Here is a 19,807-nt window from a genome sequence, read left to right as displayed (position 1 = left end):
CACACACACACACACACACACACACACACACACACACACACACACACACACACACACACATACATATATATATATATATATATATATATATATATATATATATATATATATAATGTGTGTGTAATAAATAAATATATATATATATAAATACGTACACACGTGTGTGTGTGTACTTATTATTTATATATATACATATATGTGTGTGTGTGTGTATATATGTAAATGTATATGTATGTATGTATATTATATATATATATATATATATATATATATATATATATATATATATATATATATATATATATATATTATATATATTACACACATGCATGCATGCATGCATACATACATACACACATATTTATATATATATACTTTTTTTATATATATAAAAAATGTATATAATATATACACACACACACACACACACATATATACATATATATATATATATACACACACACATACACACACATTTATATTATATATATACATATATAAATATAAATGTATGTATATGTATATATATATATATATATATGTGTGTGTGTGTGTGTATATATATATATATATATATATTTTTATTTTTTTTTACACACCTGCATATGAAACATCCGAGCTAAGGAAAATGGGTCTTTCCCTATTACTAGGGTTGTCTGGTTTTAGAGGACCATAGCCCAGGTCTAAATGCCACTGTGCTGTGTACATACCTAATGGGCACCACTCACTTCACAATTATTGAGACCCATAACCCCAGAGTGCAGAATAAAATCCCAGAGGAGCATTGCATGGCCTGTAAGTCTCCTGTCGCCATCTTGGCACTCTCCACAAGGAGAAATGTCACCCCGTATACCCTCACCCAGCCAAATATGTTTTCTTGCTTTGCACTGATGATGAACAAACATCCTGAAACATGTGTCTGCAAATGGAGTGTCTGGTTTGGCTTTTGCCTTGGCTTGTTAAAGGGTCGATATTGACTGTAGGGATTGTTACTTCCAATAACTGGCACTTGAGTACCAGTCCTCTTCCTCTGTGAAGACGCTGCTTGCATGCAAAAAATCAAGTGAGAGATTTTCCATGTATCAATTTCAGGAAAAATCAAGCAATTAAAACAAATCCAATCCTTACTGCATCTAGTTTTACCACCACTTACACGGAAAATTCTATGCACTGCGTGATGTCATGGTGTCGTGACGTTTCGCACACTTACAGAGCCCTCTTGGGCTTCATTAGACCTGGAAGTCCAGCGGTGGTAATAAGATGATGCAGCAAGGAGCGGACGGGTGACCATGAGGTGTACAGGGGACAGAAATGCGAGTATAAGGATTTTTCTCTTATGTTTTCCATCTTATGTTCCTTGTGCTCAGAGCAGAATAAGGAGCATTACATTTGCAAAAAAATAACTTCTCTGCAAATTTGAATTTCCCGGGAAAATCCTCACAAATGGGCAAATTCCCATTTATCCAGATCCGCTCCTCTCCACTTCTAGTTATTCTCACTAATCCCAGTAATTGCAATCTTATAAGACTTTACATCTTCTATTGTTTTAGCTCCTAAATGCAATGAATCCCCGCCTGAGTGATGAATCTACATACTCAGTGTATAAATACTTGCTGCTTCCGATCAATATCTGTCACCAGGTAGCCGCACATATTAATGATATAAAATGAGATAATAAAGAACACCATGCGGCCAGAAGCTTGAATGACGTCCAGAATTCAGCACAGACTCCGCTACAATCCTGCAATTAAAAGGGGGAGTTCAGCAATGTCCTAATGATTAAATGGCTCCTCCATTTGGAGAACTTATCCTTTAATTTATCGCACTTTACAGCTTTATCCAAATACGAGACGTTTGGATTTAAAGTGGCCGTCATTGCCTCCATCGTGAGCTGCGCCATCATCCTGCTGATGTCCATGGCTTTCCTGGTGTGCTGCCTGGTGAACTGCGTGAAGAAAAGTGAGAAGAGGCGATCGGAAAGGTGAGATGGGTGCGAAAACGTCCGGTTATCCCGAGACCGACCAGCCACATTATACACTGATATTACTGTCCGCTGCGCTGATCAGGGACCAGACAGTCACCAGTGACTATAATGCCCTATTGTTCTGCAAATCATCACTAATAATATCTATATTAAAAAAATAACTGTTTTGTATAATGTCAGAATATTCTCCAAAACTGTGGAAGCAATGAACGAGCGAGATAACATTGTATCACATACAGCGGGGCCAGCACGAGAGAAGTCCTGCTGAAGCAACAAGATGTAATAATATACTGTATATTGTTTATTGGGAATAGTGTTATTATTTTAATATTAAGCCTTTGTATCTGATAAAACCAAGTTCAAAATCCATTATATGAAAATATAAATAGCTTTATTAAATCATAAAAGGATTCTATAAAGTGATATAACCATACATAAGGAGGTACAGGTGTGATACACAAAAGATGACACACATGAACGGATACAAAATATAATAATGGGAATTATGGAGCAAACGGCCACAAAGAGCTAATCATAACATAATAAGTATAATGCCAATGCTGCTAACAGTTCAATTGATCCTAATATGGCCACAAGAGCTCAAAAGGATCTCCTATCTCTTAGGCTATGTGCGCACGTAGCGTTCTGTCCCTGCAGAAATTTCTGCAGCGATTTGAACAGCACACGTGCGCTTCAAATCGCTGCAGAAAGAGTCCGTAATAAAAAAAAAAGCCGATTCCATGCGCTCTGAGTGCAGCCCCTCCCATAGAGCGGGGATGCACGTAGAGCGCAGGAAAGAAGTGACATGTCACTTCTTAGAACGCGCGCTTCGGGCAGCAGCTAAAGCGCTGCGCTCTAATACACCACAGGCGCACGTCTCCTGCATAATCTTCATAGATTATGCTGGGGATGCAGGACGCATGCAGTTACGCTGCAGTGCAGATCGCAGCGTAACTGCATGCAAATACGCAACGTGCGCATGTGCGCTTAGGGATAAAGTCAAGCAGCTAGTAAAACGGTAATACAATTTATCAAGTTTTTTTTCTTGTTTACCCATAGTGTTCCCTGTATACAGTCATATGAAAAAGTTTGAGCACCCCTATTAATGTTAACCTTTTTTCTTTATAACAATTTGGGTTTTTGCTATTTCAGTGTCATATATCTAATAACTGATGGACTGAGTAATATTTCTGGATTGAAATGAGGTTTATTGTACTAACAGAAATTGTGTAATCCGCATTTAAACAAAATTTGACCGATGCAAAAGTATGGGCACCCTTATCAATTTCTTGATTTGAACACTCCTAACTACTTTTTACTGACTTACTAAAGCACTAAATTGGTTTTGTAACCTCATTGAGCTTTGAACTTCATAGGCAGGTGTATCCAATCATGAGAAAAGGTATTTAAGGTGGCCACTAGCAAGTTGTTCTCCTATTTGAATCTCCTATGAAGAGTGGCATCATGGGCTCCTCAAAACAACTCTCAAATGATCTGAAAACAAAGATTATTCAACATAGTTGTTCAGGGGAAGGTACAAAAAGTTGTCTCAGAGATTTAACCTGTCAGTTTCCACTGTGAGGAACATAGTAAGGAAATGGAAGAACACAGGTACAGTTCTTGTTAAGCCCAGAAGTGGCAGGCCAAGAAAAATATCAGAAAGACAGAGAAGAAGAATGGTGAGAACAGTCAAGGACAATCCACAGACCTCCTCCAAAGACCTGCAGCATCATCTTGCTGCAGATGGTGTCACTGTGCATCGGTCAACAATACAGCGCACGTTGTACAAGGAGAAGCTGTATGGGAGAGTGATGCGAAAGAAGCCGTTTCTGCAAGCACGCCACAAACAGAGTCGCCTGAGGTATGCAAAAGCACATTTGGACAAGCCAGTTACATTTTGGAAGAAGGTCCTGTGGACTGATGACACAAAGATTGACTTGTTCGGTCATACAAAAAGGCGTTATGCATGGAGGCAAAAAAACACGGCATTCCAAGAAAAGCACTTGCTACCCACAGTAAAATTTGGTGGAGGTTCCATCATGCTTTGGGGCTGTGTGGCCAATGCCGGCACCGGGAATCTTGTTAAAGTTGAGGGTCGCATGGATTCAACTCAGTATCAGGAGATTCTTGACAACAATGTGCAAGAATCAGTGACGAAGTTGAAGTTACGCAGGGGATGGATATTTCAGCAAGACAATGATCCAAAACACCGCTCCAAATCTACTCAGGCATTCATGCAGAGGAACAATTACAATGTTCTGGAATGGCCATCCCAGTCCCCAGACCTGAATATCATTGAAAATCTGTGGGATGATGTGAAGCGGCTGTCCATGCTCGGCGACCATCAAACTTAACTGAACTGGAATTGTTTTGTAAACGGGAATGGTCAAATCTACCTTCACCCAGGATCCAGGAACTCATTAAAAGCTACAGGAAGCCACTAGAGACTGTGATTTCTGCAAAAGGAGGATCTACAAAATATTATTGTCACTTTTATGTTGAGGTGCCCATACTTTTGCACCGGTCAAATTTTGTTTAAATGCAGATTGCACATTTTCTGTTAGTACAATAAACCTCATTTCAATCCAGAAATATTACTCAGTCCATCAGTTATTAGATATATGAAACTGAAATAGCAAAAACCCAAATTGTTATAAAGAAAAAAGGTTACCATTAATAGGGGTACCCAAACTTTTTCATATGACTCTAGGTCAGTGAGTCACCGATCCCCAACGCGCATTTCGCGTAGGGCTTCCTCGGGGGGCCATCAATCGGATGCATTATTGTTTGAGTTTTCCAGTTGCTTACCTCCTTTTTGATATTATGTATGGTGTATATCTTAGAATGTTTTCAGTTGATACTGATTGGTATATTGTAATCAGAAGCTTCCAAAGACATGACATCATCATATGGGCTGTCCCATATTGTTTAAAGGCACAGTACTCTTAGTGTATGGAAACTTTTCACTGAGTAGAAAGTAATAAAAATGCCTGAAAACATTCTCGCTCTGTCATTATTCTGGCATCTGACAAATATAAATAATTTTGGTTCCTAATTGATCGAAAAATGGAAAGGTTTATTCTTATTTCATGTCAGATAGTGAGAAAAACCTGCAGATGTGTCTGTATAGAGAGCGGAGGGAAAAACCTGCAGATGTGTCTGTATAGAGAGCGGAGGTAAAAACATGCAGGTGTCTGTATAGAGAGCAAACCTGCAGATGTGTCTGTATAGAGAGCGGAGGGAAAAACCTGCAGATGTCTGTATAGAGAGAGGAGGGAAAAACCTGCAAATGTGTCTGTATAGAGAGCGGAGGGAAAGACCTGCAGATGTGTCCTTATAAAGAGCAGAGGGAAAAACCTTGCAGATGTGTCTGTAGAGGTAGTGTATAGAAACTTCTGGTTTCAACTGTATGTCACAGCAAGATCTAGACACGATATTTTTATTCCATTAGTAAAAATATTTATAAACAGAAAAAAAATGGCAACACAATAACACAATATATCCTGATAGACACTAATAAGCGGCGCGGTTGCACTGGGAATGTAACTTCCTTACGAGCCGGTAGCAAACAAATGATGAAGGGCCTCCCAAACCTCCTCTCCCAAACGCCCCCAGGGATCGGCACAGATAACGGTGGAGAATATGTAACGAGTAAACGAGGATATCTTTGCTGGCACTCATCCAGAAGAATAGAAGCAATCGTGTAAGCGTATTCCTAGATTATGGGATGGAAGAACGTACAACGCATTTTAGAAACATAGCACTCTCCAGCAGCGGCGGTGGTGGCGGCGAGCCTCAAGGCATCATTCTCAAGACGGATGGGGTCTCTTTAGTTTTGATCAGATCTTTCCATTTGTTCACTTTTTTTTCTTTTGCAAAACCACCACAATTCACCATTATCCTATACAGTACATCACAAAAGTGAATATTTTATCATTCATGGGACAGCGCTGCAGATCTGACTCTGTGATACAATGTGCAGTGTCAGTGCGCAGCTTGTATAACAGTGTAAGTAACTCATCACAGCCATTAATGCCTAAACCACTGCAACAGAAGTGAGTACACCCCTAAGTGAAAATGGCCAAAGTGCAAATATTTTCTGTGGCCTCCATTACTTTCCAGCTTGGCCTTACCTCTCTTGGGTCTGAAGGTCACTAGATCTTCACAGGAGCCGCTGGATCCTCTTCATCCTCCATGATGATATCCCGGAGGTGGTGGATGTTACAGACCTTGCGATCCTCCACCACCGTGTGAGGAGTCCCCACAGATGCTCCATAGGGTTTAGGTCTGGAAATGCTCGGCTGGTCCAGCACCTTCACCCTCAGTTTCTGTAGCGAAGCAGTGGTGGTGTTGGAGGTGTTTGGGGTCTTTATCATGGTGAGATATGAAGGGGGGGGATCCTGCTCTGAGAAGTATGTCACCGGACATGTTGGCATTCATGGTTCCCTCAATGAACTGCAGCCCCCACAGCCGGCAGCACTCATGCAGCCCCAAACCATGACCCTCCACCACCATGCCTGACTGTAGGCAAGACACACTTGTCTTTGTCCTCCTCACCTGGAGCTGTTGCACATGCCAACCCCATCTGAACCAAATACGTTTAGCTTGATCTCCTTAGACCCCAGGATGCTTGTCTTCAGCAAACTGCGGCTTTCTTGTGCATTATCTTTAGAAGAGGCTTCCTTCTGGGACAACAGTTATGCAGAGAAATGTGCGGCATATGGTCTGAGCACTGATAGGGGGACCCCTCTCCCCTTTAACCTCTTCAGTGTGCGGCGTATGGTCTCAGCATTGACAGGCGGACCCCCCCACCCCTGTAACCTTTGCTATTTGGTCTTGGCCATTGTGCTGCAGCTCAATGTCAGAGTGGTGACAATCTTCTTATAGCCTTGGCCATCTTTATGTAGAGCAGTAATTCTTTTTTTTCAGGTCCTCAGAATTCTTTGCCATGAGAAGCCATGCTGAGCTTCCAGTGACCAGTATGAGAGAGTGTGTGAGAGATAACACCAAATGTAACACACCTGCACCTTCAGTCACACCGGAGACCTTGTAACACTAATGAGTCACATGACACCAGGGAGGGAGCTAATGGCTAATTGGGCACAATGTGGCCATTCTCACGTAGGGGTGTACTCACTTTTGTTGCCAGCGGTTTAGGCATTAACGGCTGTGATGAGTTCTTTACACTATTATACAAGCTGCACACTGACACTGCACATTGTATCATGGGGTCAGATCTGAAGCGCTGTCCCAGGAAAAGAGAGAATAAAATATTTACAAAAATGTGAGGGTTGTACTCACTTCTATGATATACTGTAAATAAAGCATGCCTTTAGAGCGCTCCATGGTGATTGGCTGGAGTCTACATTTTGGTTCCATTTGGAGAGCGGTGCCGGATTGCTCAGGCAATGTCTTCTCTTCTCCTCTTCACTAGTTCTGATGAGTCTTCCCCCGTTACGTCTTATTTCTGAGATTTTGGCTTCTGTTTGTGTCTCCTGCTTGTTACATTCTGGGAGAGGAGAAACAATCGTGGGTAATAAACCAAGAACGAATCTGGAGCGAGAAATTAATGTCTTTTAATAAGATGTGGCCGGGAAGCTCCAGAGTAAATATTGTGAGGACGCAGGAGGTCGCGGCGTCCGTGCTGGATACAATGTAGCGAGCGTGCGGCGATGTTTCTGCCCCGTCATGTAATAATGAAATGTATCCCATTATTTGGAGTTTCCGCCATCCGTGTAGGAAGCGCTCGCACCGAACTCGTTTTTGCGCTGACTCAGCCGTTTCCTTGGTTACCGCTGGTATTGGTTCTCGTTATAAGACCTGACGCCATGAATTAGCCATCGCGACTCGGGAGCTTCTAACACTAGTATAAATGCTCCTGTATTTTCCATTTTCTGGACGTCAGCACAATTGCCTTTATGTAGTAGACTGGCGTCTCTCTATTTCTGAGCCTCGCACCCCCCACTCACACTAATTACATTACAATATCCACAAGTCTCCACTAATGCAAAAACACAGAACACACGGGCAAAGCAAGAGCCCGCCAGGGAGGGGCCACGGCCCCCGCCGGGGGGGGGGGGGGAATAGCGGAAAGCTTCGGTCTTTGTGGCTTTTTTTCTGCAGCAAAAAACAGATCCTATACTAAGAAGATTAAAAAAAATATATATATATATATATATATATATATATATATATATATATATATAAAAAGGGTTTTTTGGGTTTTGCTTTTTTTTTGTTGTTTTTTGTTTACAAATCCCAGAAATTATTTTAACTACTAAACTATACATAAAAAAAAACACAAAAAACCCCCAAAAAAACAAAGCTGCAGAAGTTCGGTATCATTATAATTGTATTGACCTGAAGAATTGTGTCACCAGAACGTTTCTTCCAGACGATTACCAGCCAAATCCTCTAATTTCCCCTCCTGCTTTTCAGGACGAGACTGTGCGTGGATCCGGCTCTGCCCATTGTAGTTTACGTGAGTTGCTAATATTAAATTAAAGATAATTGCCCACGTCCCGGACCCTCTCTCCACGTCTCCTCTCTGCTCCTCGAAATGCCACACGGGGGTCAGGAAACCCTCTTTATGCCCACATTAGTGATGGCAGCACAAAATACCATTAGTACTTACCCGTCACTGCTAATGTCCATGCACCACTCCTATTTCCCATCACAGAAAAATTGCAGATAAGCGGCCACCAGACATAGACGAGCGGTAACTGAAGCTAGACGAGCAGCCACCGGGCACAGACGAGCGGTAACTGAAGCTAGACGAGCAGCCACTAGACATAGACGAGCGGTAACTGAAGCTAGACGAGCAGCCACTAGACATAGACGAGCGGTAACTGAAGCTAGACGAGCGGCCACTAGACATAGACGAGCGGTAACTGAAGCTAGACGAGCAGCCACCAGGCACAGACGAGTGGTAACTGAAGCTAGACGAGCAGCCATTAGACATAGACGAGCGGTAACTGAAGCTAGACGAGCAGCCACCGGGCACAGACGAGTGGTAACTGAAGCTAGACGAGCAGCCACTAGACATAGACGAGCGGTAACTGAAGCTAGACGAGCAGCCACCAGGCACAGACGAGTGGTAACTGAAGCTAGACGAGCAGCCACTAGACATAGACGAGCGGTAACTGAAGCTAGACGAGCAGCCACTAGACATAGACGAGCGGTAACTGAAGCTAGACGAGCAGCCACTAGACATAGACGAGCGGTAACTGAAGCTAGACGAGCAGCCACCGGGCACAGACGAGTGGTAACTGAAGCTAGACGAGCAGCCACTAGACATAGACGAGCGGTAACTGAAGCTAGACGAGCAGCCACTAGACATAGACGAGCGGTAACTGAAGCTAGACGAGCAGCCACTAGACATAGACGAGCGGTAACTGAAGCTAGACGAGCAGCCACCGGGCACAGACGAGTGGTAACTGAAGCTAGACGAGCAGCCACTAGACATAGACGAGCGGTAACTGAAGCTAGACGAGCAGCCACTAGACAAAGACGAGCGGTAACTGAAGCTAGACGAGCGGCCACTAGACATAGACGAGAGGTAACTGAAGCTAGACGAGCAGCCACCGGGCACAGACGAGCGGTAACTGAAGCTAGACGAGCGGCCACTAGACATAGACGAGCGGTAACTGAAGCTAGACGAGCGGTAACTGAAGCTAGACGAGCAGCCACTAGACATAGACGAGCGGTAACTGAAGCTAGACGAGCAGCCACTAGACATAGACGAGCGGTAACTGAAGCTAGACGAGCAGCCACCGGGCACAGACGAGCGGTAACTGAAGCTAGACGAGCGGCCACTGGGCACAGACGAACGGTAACTGAAGCTAGACGAGCAGCCACTAGACATAGACGAGCGGTAACTGAAGCTAGACGAGCAGCCACCGGGCACAGACGAGCGGTAACTGAAGCTAGACGAGCAGCCACTGGGCACAGACGAGTGGTAACTGAAGCTAGACGAGCAGCCACTAGACATAGACGAGCGGTAACTGAAGCTAGACGAGCAGCCACCGGGCACAGACGAGCGGTAACTGAAGCTAGACGAGCGGCCACTGGGCACAGACGAACGGTAACTGAAGCTAGACGAGCAGCCACCGGACATAGACGAGTGGTAACTGAAGCTAGACGAGCAGCCACTAGACATAGACGAGCGGTAACTGAAGCTAGACGAGCGGCCACTAGACATAGACGAGCGGTAACTGAAGCTAGACGAGCAGCCACCGGGCACAGACGAGCGGTAACTGAAGCTAGACGAGCAGCCACTAGACATAGACGAGCGGTAACTGAAGCTAGACGAGCGGCCACCGGGCACAGACAAGTGGTAACTGAAGCTAGACGAGCGGCCACCGGGCACAGACGAACGGTAACTGAAGCTAGACGAGCGGCCACCGGGCACAGACGAACGGTAACTGAAGCTAGACGAGCAGCCACCGGACATAGACGAGCGGTAACTGAAGCTAGACGAGCAGCCACTAGACATAGACGAGCGGTAACTGAAGCTAGACGAGCAGCCACTAGACATAGACGAGCGGTAACTGAAGCTAGACGAGCAGCCACTAGACATAGACGAGCGGTAACTGAAGCTAGACGAGCGGCCACTAGACATAGACGAGCGGTAACTGAAGCTAGACGAGCAGCCACCGGGCACAGACGAGCGGTAACTGAAGCTAGACGAGCAGCCACCGGGCACAGACAAGCGGTAACTGAAGCTAGACGAGCGGCCACTAGACATAGACGAACGGTAACTGAAGCTAGACAAGCGGCCACTAGACATAGACGAGCGGTAACTGAAGCTAGACGAGCAGCCACCGGGCACAGACGAGCGGTAACTGAAGCTAGACGAGCGGCCACTGGGCACAGACGAACGGTAACTGAAGCTAGACGAGCAGCCACCGGGCACAGACAAGCGGTAACTGAAGCTAGACGAGCAGCCACTGGGCACAGACGAGTGGTAACTGAAGCTAGACGAGCAGCCACTAGACATAGACGAGCGGTAACTGAAGCTAGACGAGCAGCCACCGGGCACAGACGAGCGGTAACTGAAGCTAGACGAGCGGCCACTGGGCACAGACGAACGGTAACTGAAGCTAGACGAGCAGCCACCGGACATAGACGAGTGGTAACTGAAGCTAGACGAGCAGCCACTAGACATAGACGAGCGGTAACTGAAGCTAGACGAGCGGCCACTAGACATAGACGAGCGGTAACTGAAGCTAGACGAGCATCCACCGGGCACAGACGAGCGGTAACTGAAGCTAGACGAGCAGCCACTAGACATAGACGAGCGGTAACTGAAGCTAGACGAGCGGCCACCGGGCACAGACAAGTGGTAACTGAAGCTAGACGAGCGGCCACCGGGCACAGACGAACGGTAACTGAAGCTAGACGAGCGGCCACCGGGCACAGACGAACGGTAACTGAAGCTAGACGAGCAGCCACCGGACATAGACGAGCGGTAACTGAAGCTAGACGAGCAGCCACTAGACATAGACGAGCGGTAACTGAAGCTAGACGAGCAGCCACTAGACATAGACGAGCGGTAACTGAAGCTAGACGAGCAGCCACTAGACATAGACGAGCGGTAACTGAAGCTAGACGAGCGGCCACTAGACATAGACGAGCGGTAACTGAAGCTAGACGAGCAGCCACCGGGCACAGACGAGCGGTAACTGAAGCTAGACGAGCAGCCACCGGGCACAGACAAGCGGTAACTGAAGCTAGACGAGCGGCCACTAGACATAGACGAACGGTAACTGAAGCTAGACAAGCGGCCACTAGACAGACGAGCGGTAACTGAAGCTAGAAGAGCGGCCACCAGACATAGACGAGAGGTAAAAGAAGCTAGACGAGCGGCCACGGGACACAGGCAAGTGGCAACCGGAGATAGACGAGCGGGCATGGGACACAGACGAGCAGTCAACGAACACAGACAAGTGGCCACGGGACACTGGCGAGCAACCACTAGAGATAGATGAGGGGCAATGGGACGCAGACGAGCAACCACCAAAGATAGAAGAGCGGGCACGGAACGCAGACGAGCGGGCATGGGACGCAGACGAGCAGGCACGGGATGTAGGTGAGCAACCATGGGACACAGGTGAGCAACCACTGGAGATGGACGAATGGCAACAAGACACAGATGATCAGCAAGGAGACACAAGTGAGCAGCCACCTAAAATAGATAAGCGGGCACAAGACACAGGTGAGCAACCACTGGACACAGACAAGCAGGCACGGGACGCAGGTGAGCAACCATTGGAGATGGACAAACGGGCATGGAGCACAAGTGAGTGACCACCGGAGATAGATGAGTGGCCACTGGACACAAGCAAGCAGCCACCAGATATTATTTTTTTATTCCCGCTAGAGTAGAGCAGCATTGCCCATGCCCTAGGGGGCTACTGCGCGCTGCACCCTGCTTTCAGCGTTGCGCCAGCTTCAGTGCCTGCCACTACGCTTTTCTTATGCTGCAGAGGTAGAGCCGTCTCTCCTTGCAGCTTTGAAGACCACACAGATCGGGCCAGCAGCACAGACATGCCGCTGGTCCAAAATGTCACTCAAGAGATCAGCGCCACCCAGCAAGCCAGGGGGCCGTGTAGAGGTGAACTACTAAAAGTACATCATAAGACAGCGCCTACAAATCGCCTCCACCCTTGCCTAATGTAGGTGTGAAGTCTCTCGCGGCTGCCGAATGCTACGTGGAATGTTTCCTTTTTCGTACCTTTCAGTGATTCCTGGAATGTGACGTGGATCGGAGACTTTCTCCTCATTCCCAGGTCGGGTTCATCACGGATTTCGAGTATCTTCCCAATTAATTTCCTTCTGACACCTGAAGAAAGACGTCGTTCAGACTCCGCTCTAATCGGCCGGGGAACATTATGTTTTTGCTAAGCTGAAATTGAAATTGTGTTAAAGTTAATTAAGTGGAAAGTAAAAACTAAAAATGAATGGAGACGAGGAGCAAAACGACACATGGAATTATCATCAAATATACCGGCCTCATGTGCGGGTTAAATTAATTTTAACTTCTCATTTGTGTTATTAAAAGACCTTTTAAGTGTTTAATGGACATTGTGTTCAGAAGATATAGCCTATAATTGCCGCTCACATAGTCCCCGGCTTCATGAGACAAATCAGGGTGTACATGGAAGGGAGACAAAGGCGTCCTGCTAATCAGTGACCGCGAGTCCACGAGGCTCCGAAAATCACACTGGTGAGTCCACTAATGAGCCTCTTCCCTTTCCCCCTGCTCATATAAAAAGGGAAGAGGGAAGGAGAAGCCGAGGGCGAGAGACAGGGATGCAGCTTTCTAGTGTCACCCCAGGGCTGGAGTCACAGCTACACTGCTCAGTGCCGCTGTATAATATGCTCAGTGCCGCTGTATAATGTGCTCGGTGCCGCTGTATAATGTGCTAGGTGCCGCTGTATAATGTGCTCGGTGCCGCCGTATAATATCCTGAATGCGCTGCTGCTTCTGGACTATTCTGGACAAGACTTTATAGCAGCTAGTATCCACCCAGCAGCTCAGAGACAACTGATAATGAGAGATGGCATCTGAAGAGGGGAAAACTGGTGACAATGCAGGATACAAATCATGTTTAACTGTGAGAAGTATTGTATAAATTACACAGTGAGTGAAATAAGTATTAAACACATCAACAATTTTCAAATGAAATATATTTCTAAAGCTACTATTGACATGAAAATGTCACCAAATGTCGGTAACAACCCATTCAATCCACACAGGCAAAGTAATTAAACCAGAGATGTCCATAAATGTAAGTTCTGTGTAAGAATGAGAAATGACGCAGGGAAAAAATGTATTGAACACATTATTTAAATATATTTAATACTTGGTACATTCTCCTTTGTTGGTGATGAAGCGTCCAGACACCTCCTGTATGGAGACACTAGTCGCCTGCATTGCTCAGGTGGATTTTGGCCCATTCTTCTGTACACACTCCTCACATCCTGTATGGAGACACTAGTCACCTGCATTGCTCAGGTGGATTTTGGCCATTCTTCCGCACACACTCCTCACATCCTGTATGGAGACACTAGTCGCCTGCATTGCTCAGGTGGATTTTGGCCATTCTTCCGCACACACTCCTCACATCCTGTATGGAGACACTGGTCGCCTGCATTGCTCAGGTGGATTTTGGCCCATTCTTCCGTACACACTCCTCACATCCTGTATGGAGACACTGGCCCCTGCATTGCTCAGGTGGATTTTGGCCCATTCTTCCGCACACACTCCTCACATCCTGTATGGAGACACTAGTCTCCTGCATTGCTCAGATGGATTTTGGTCCATTCTTCCGCACACACTCCTCACATGCTGTATGGAGACAATAGTCACCTGCATTGCTCAGGTGGATTTTGACCCATTCTTCCGCACACACTCCTCACATCCTGTATGGAGACACTAGTCACCTGCATTGCTCAGGTGGATTTTGGCCCATTCTTCCGCACACACTCCTCACATCCTGTATGGAGACACTAGTCACCTGCAATGCTCAGGTGGATTTTGGCCCATTCTTCCGCACACACTCCTCACATCCTGTATGGAGACACTAGTCACCTGCAATGCTCAGGTGGATTTTGGCCCATTCTTCCGCACACACTCCTCACATCCTGTATGGAGACACTAGTCGCCTGCATTGCTCAGGTGGATTTTGGCCCATTCTTCCTCACCTCCTGTATGGAGACACTAGTCACCTGCATTGCTCAGGTGGATTTTGGTCCATTCTTCCGCACACACTCCTCACATCCTGTATGGAGACACTAGTCACCTGCATTGCTCAGGTGGATTTTGGCCCATTCTTCCGCACACACTCCTCACATCCTGTATGGAGACACTGGTCACCTGCATTGCTCAGGTGGATTTTGGCCCATTCTTCCTCACATCCTGTATGGAGACACTAGTCTCCTGCATTGCTCAGGTGGATTTTGGCCATTCTTCCGCACACACTCCTCACATCCTGTATGGAGACAATAGTCACCTGCATTGCTCAGGTGGATTTTGGCCCATTCTTCCGCACACACTCCTCACATCCTGTATGGAGACACTAGTCACCTGCATTGCTCAGGTGGATTTTGGCCCATTCTTCCGCACACACTCCTCACATCCTGTATGGAGACACTAGTCGCCTGCATTGCTCAGGTGGATTTTGGCCCATTCTTCCGCACACACTCCTCACATCCTGTATGGAGACACTAGTCGCCTGCATTGCTCAGGTGGATTTTGGCCCATTCTTCCTCACATCCTGTATGGAGACACTAGTCACCTGCATTGCTCAGGTGGATTTTGGTCCATTCTTCCGCACACACTCCTCACATCCTGTATGGAGACACTAGTCGCCTGCATTGCTCAGGTGGATTTTGGCCCATTCTTCCGCACACACTCCTCACATCCTGTATGGAGACACTAGTCACCTGCATTGCTCAGGTGGATTTTGGCCCATTCTTCCACACACACTCCTCACATCCTGTATGGAGACACTAGTCGCCTGCATTGCTCAGGTGGATTTTGGCCCATTCTTCCTCACATCCTGTATGGAGACACTAGTCACCTGCATTGCTCAGGTGGATTTTGGTCCATTCTTCCGCACACACTCCTCACATCCTGTATGGAGACACTAGTCGCCTGCATTGCTCAGGTGGATTTTGGCCCATTCTTCCACACACACTCCTCACATCCTGTATGGAGACACTAGTCACCTGCATTGCTCAGGTGGATTTTGGCCCATTCTTCCACACACACTCCTCACATCCTGTATGGAGACACTAGTCACCTGCATTGCTCAGGTGGATTTTGGCCCATTCTTCCACACACACTCCTCACATCCTGTATGGAGACACTGGTCACCTGCATTGCTCAGGTGGATTTTGGCCCATTCTTCCTCACATCCTGTATGGAGACACTAGTCACCTGCATTGCTCAGGTGGATTTTGGTCCATTCTTCCGCACACACTCCTCACATCCTGTATGGAGACACTGGTCACCTGCATTGCTCAGGTGGATTTTGGCCCATTCTTCCTCACATCCTGTATGGAGACACTAGTCACCTGCATTGCTCAGGTGGATTTTGGTCCATTCTTCCGCACACACGCCTCACATCCTGTATGGAGACACTAGTCGCCTGCATTGCTCAGGTGGATTTTGGCCCATTCTTCCGCACATCCTGTATGGAGACACTAGTTGCCTCCATTGCTCAGGTGGATTTTGGCCCATTCTTCCGCACACACTCCTCACATCCTGTATGGAGACACTAGTCGCCTGCATTGCTCAGGTGGATTTTGGCCCATTCTTCCGCACACACTCCTCACATCCTGCAGGTTCCGGCTCCTTCTATGATCTCTGAGCTTTACTTCCTTCCAGACATTTTCCATTGGATTCAGCTCCGGTGATCGGCTCGGCCATTCTAGCAGATTTATTTTCTCTCTCTTTGGCCATGTGTTTGGGATCATTGTCTGCTGAAATGTCCGCCCTCGTCTCATCTTCATCATCCGGGTAGATGGCAGAAGATTTCTTATCAGGAATGTCTCGGTACATTTGTCCATTCATCCTTCCTTCAATGATATGAAAGTTTCCCAGAGCTGTCTGCTGAAAACCAGTCCCACACCATGATGTTCCCACCTCCACAGTGTACTGTTGATGGCGTTTTGGGTATGATTTGCTTTTTGATCTCCAAACATAGTGTGTATTCAGTGTTGGTCTCATCTGACCAAACTATATTCTCCGAGTATTTCACAGACTTGTCTAAATGTTGTTGAGTAAACACTCATGAACCTGCTTTTTATTCAGCAATGGACTCTTGCATCGTGAGCATGCATACAGGAGCATGCATAAAGGCTATGTATGGGAGAGTGCATTACTTATTATTGTCTGTGAAACAATTGCATCTGCTGATTCCAGGTCTTTCTGTAGCTTTGCACAGGCGGTTTCCTCTGGGGCAACTCTTCTGACAATTCTTTTCACTCTTCTGTCTGTCTGTTCTGTCACTCTTGCAGTGAGCACCTTGTTGTGGCCCATTTATGGTGAAATTATGTTGTTTCTACTTCTGGATTATGGCCTCAACAGAGCTCACTGGAACCTTCAGTAGTTTTGAAATTCTTCTGTAGCTAATGCCATTAGTATGTTTTGCAACATTAAGTTTGTGAAAGACTTGGAACAACTCTCTGGTTTTACCAGTCATGAGATGTTTCTTGTGTGGCAATCAGTTGAACCAGCTGATATTATTTTTTATTATTGATTGTTTTCTAAATACTGATAGATTTCAGCTGGTGTCAGGACATCCCCCATGGCTTTTTGCACCTGTCTTTCTTCATGTGTTCAATACTTATTCCCTGTGTCACTTCTCATTTTTACATACAACGTATGGTCATCTATGGTGATTTCTTTGCCTGTGTGGATTGGATGGGTTGTTACTGACCTCTCGTAAGAAATTCATGTCAATAGCAGCTTTAGAAATATATTTACTAGAGAATTGGTGACGTGTTCAATACTTATTTTACCCACTGAATATGCTAATTCTGAAAGTCGCTTGAAATTACATTTATATGTGAAATTGAGAGCCCTCATTTTGTACTGTACTCACATTAATGGTCCTATATATGCGGGTTTGGGGGTAAGTAATAGTATTGTTGTTAGTATTCTCTATTTTGATATTGATGGCCTATTTATAAGAGCGGTCATCAATATCCGATCAGTGGGATCTGACACTCCACCAATCAGCTGTTTCCAGTTCCGTGGCAGGATCTAAAAACATTGTACCCAACTGCTAAACAGCTGTAAACATCACTGCTCCATACACCGCATAGTGGCCATTCTCAGGTACTGCAAGTGGAGATGTTGGTTGTTAGACCCCCACCATTTAAATATTGATGACTAATATTTACAATAGATCGTCAGCGTGAAAGTTGTGGACAACCCCTTTAAATTGGACTTGTAATCTGACCAACCTGCAGAATCCTGTAGAGGAGGAACTGAGTAAAATATGTTGTTTGTTACAGGAGGTGTGGATATTGGTTACATTGTACTATCCTGCACATACACTGTGCCCCGGAGAATGGACCAGGGCTATGCCGGGCTGTAGCCGTCCGGGCAAGCGTCTGGCTCCATCACTGTCCGTAAACAAAACACTTTCCGCACATTGCCCCTGAATAATCAGCTCTGAACGTGTGAATAACAACCGGACCCCACAGAAGGACACAGAGTAAACTAATTACCGGGTAAAAATAATCCGGAGTCAAGGTCTCTGTCACCAAAACGTCCCTGCGAGCAATTAATGCCTGATGAAATCCCAGAGACGTGTGAAAGCAAAGATTGGAGATAAATTGTCCGAATGTTGGAAAAAGAAACGTTGTGTAGAAGCGCCGAGGATTTCACAGAAACGGGAAAATCCTGGGTTCAGGCCACATTGTTGGTAGGAGATATAAGGTTATCATTCTTACCAATAGCCCTGATTTTAGGGGGATAATTATGGAAATTGAACCACAAAACTTTGTTTGGGACAAACGCCAACCAAAAGTGGGCAGGTTGAGCCTGTCCATGGGTGGTCTTGGTGTTGGGAACTAATGTCCTAATTTTGGGTATTAAAATGTTAAATATTTAGTGATTGGTGGAAGGTTCAGGCAACTGCTATTCAGTATGTATAGGTAAATTTAGCAAAATTTTGCTTCCCAGAGGGCAGCATGATGTCAGGGCAGAGACCTTGATTCCAGCTGTTTGCTATCATTTTGATACAAATCACAGTTTTCTCTGCTGCAGATCTAGCAGTTATCTGAATGCTGAACTTTATATAAACTATAGATAATCTGCAGCAAGACAAAGCCCAGATCATAAACCTAATGTCATTAAGATCTGTCTTCAGAACAACGAGGAGTCCTGGAGGTGATGATCCGGCCCCTACAGAGCCCTGATCTCCCATCATCCCGTCTGTCTGGGATCAGGAGTCCTGGAGGTGATGATCCGACCCCGCAGAGCCCTGATCTCACATCATCCCATCTGTCTGGGATCAGGAGTCCTGGAGGTGATGATCCGGCCCCTACAGAGCCCTGATCTCACATAATCCCATCTGTCTGGGATGAGGAGTGCTGGAGGTGATGGTCCGGCCCCCCGCAGAGCCCTGATCATACATCATACCATCTGTCTGGGATCAGGAGTCCTGGAGGTGATGATCCGGCCCCCGCAGAGCCCTAATCTCCCATCTGTCTGGTATCAGGATTCCTGGAGGTGATTATCCGGCCACCGCAGAGCCCTAATCTCCCATCTGTCTGGGATGAGGAGTCCTGGAGGTGATGATCCGGCCCCCGCAGAGCCGATCTCCCATCATCCCATCTGTCTGGTATCAGGATTCCTGGAGGTGATGATCCGGCCCCCGCAGAGCCGATCTCACATCATCCCGTCTGGGACCAGGAGTCCTGGAGGTGAGGATCCGGCCCCTACAGAGCCCTGATCTCACATCATCCCATCTGTCTGGGATCAGGAGTCCTGGAGGTGATGATCCGGCCCCCGCAGAGCCCTAATCTCCCATCATCCCATCTGTCTGGGATCAGGAGTCCTAGAGGTGAGGATCCGGCCCACGCAGAGCCCTAATCTCACATCATCCCATCTGTCTGGGATGAGGAGTGCTGGAGGTGATGATCCGGCTCCCGCAGAGTCCTAATCTCCCATCATCCCATCTGTCTGGGATCAGGAGACAGAAGGATCCTCACAGCTTCTCGCGCAAGAGGATCCACACACTCACATACACAGAAGGATCCGCACAGCCTCATACACAGATCTGGGGTCGCTTCTCCAAGATG

General features: G+C 46.4%; 1 protein-coding gene across 1 annotated transcript in view; it reads left to right on the top strand.

Moving 5' to 3' along the window:
- The window catches only part of SUSD3 (sushi domain containing 3), an 83,627-nt gene that overhangs the window by 49,846 nt on the left and 13,974 nt on the right, over positions 1-19,807 (top strand). The window contains exon 3 of the mRNA XM_075321299.1: positions 1,834-1,981. Within this exon, the coding sequence (XP_075177414.1) occupies positions 1,834-1,981 (148 nt within the window). The remainder of the gene's footprint in view (positions 1-1,833; positions 1,982-19,807) is intronic.

The sequence above is a fragment of the Anomaloglossus baeobatrachus genome, chromosome 8 (assembly GCF_048569485.1).
Source record: "Anomaloglossus baeobatrachus isolate aAnoBae1 chromosome 8, aAnoBae1.hap1, whole genome shotgun sequence".
NCBI classification, from domain to species: Eukaryota; Metazoa; Chordata; class Amphibia; order Anura; family Aromobatidae; genus Anomaloglossus; species Anomaloglossus baeobatrachus.
Note: the sequence above shows the minus strand (reverse complement) of the source record. Positions and strands in the feature narration are given on the sequence as shown.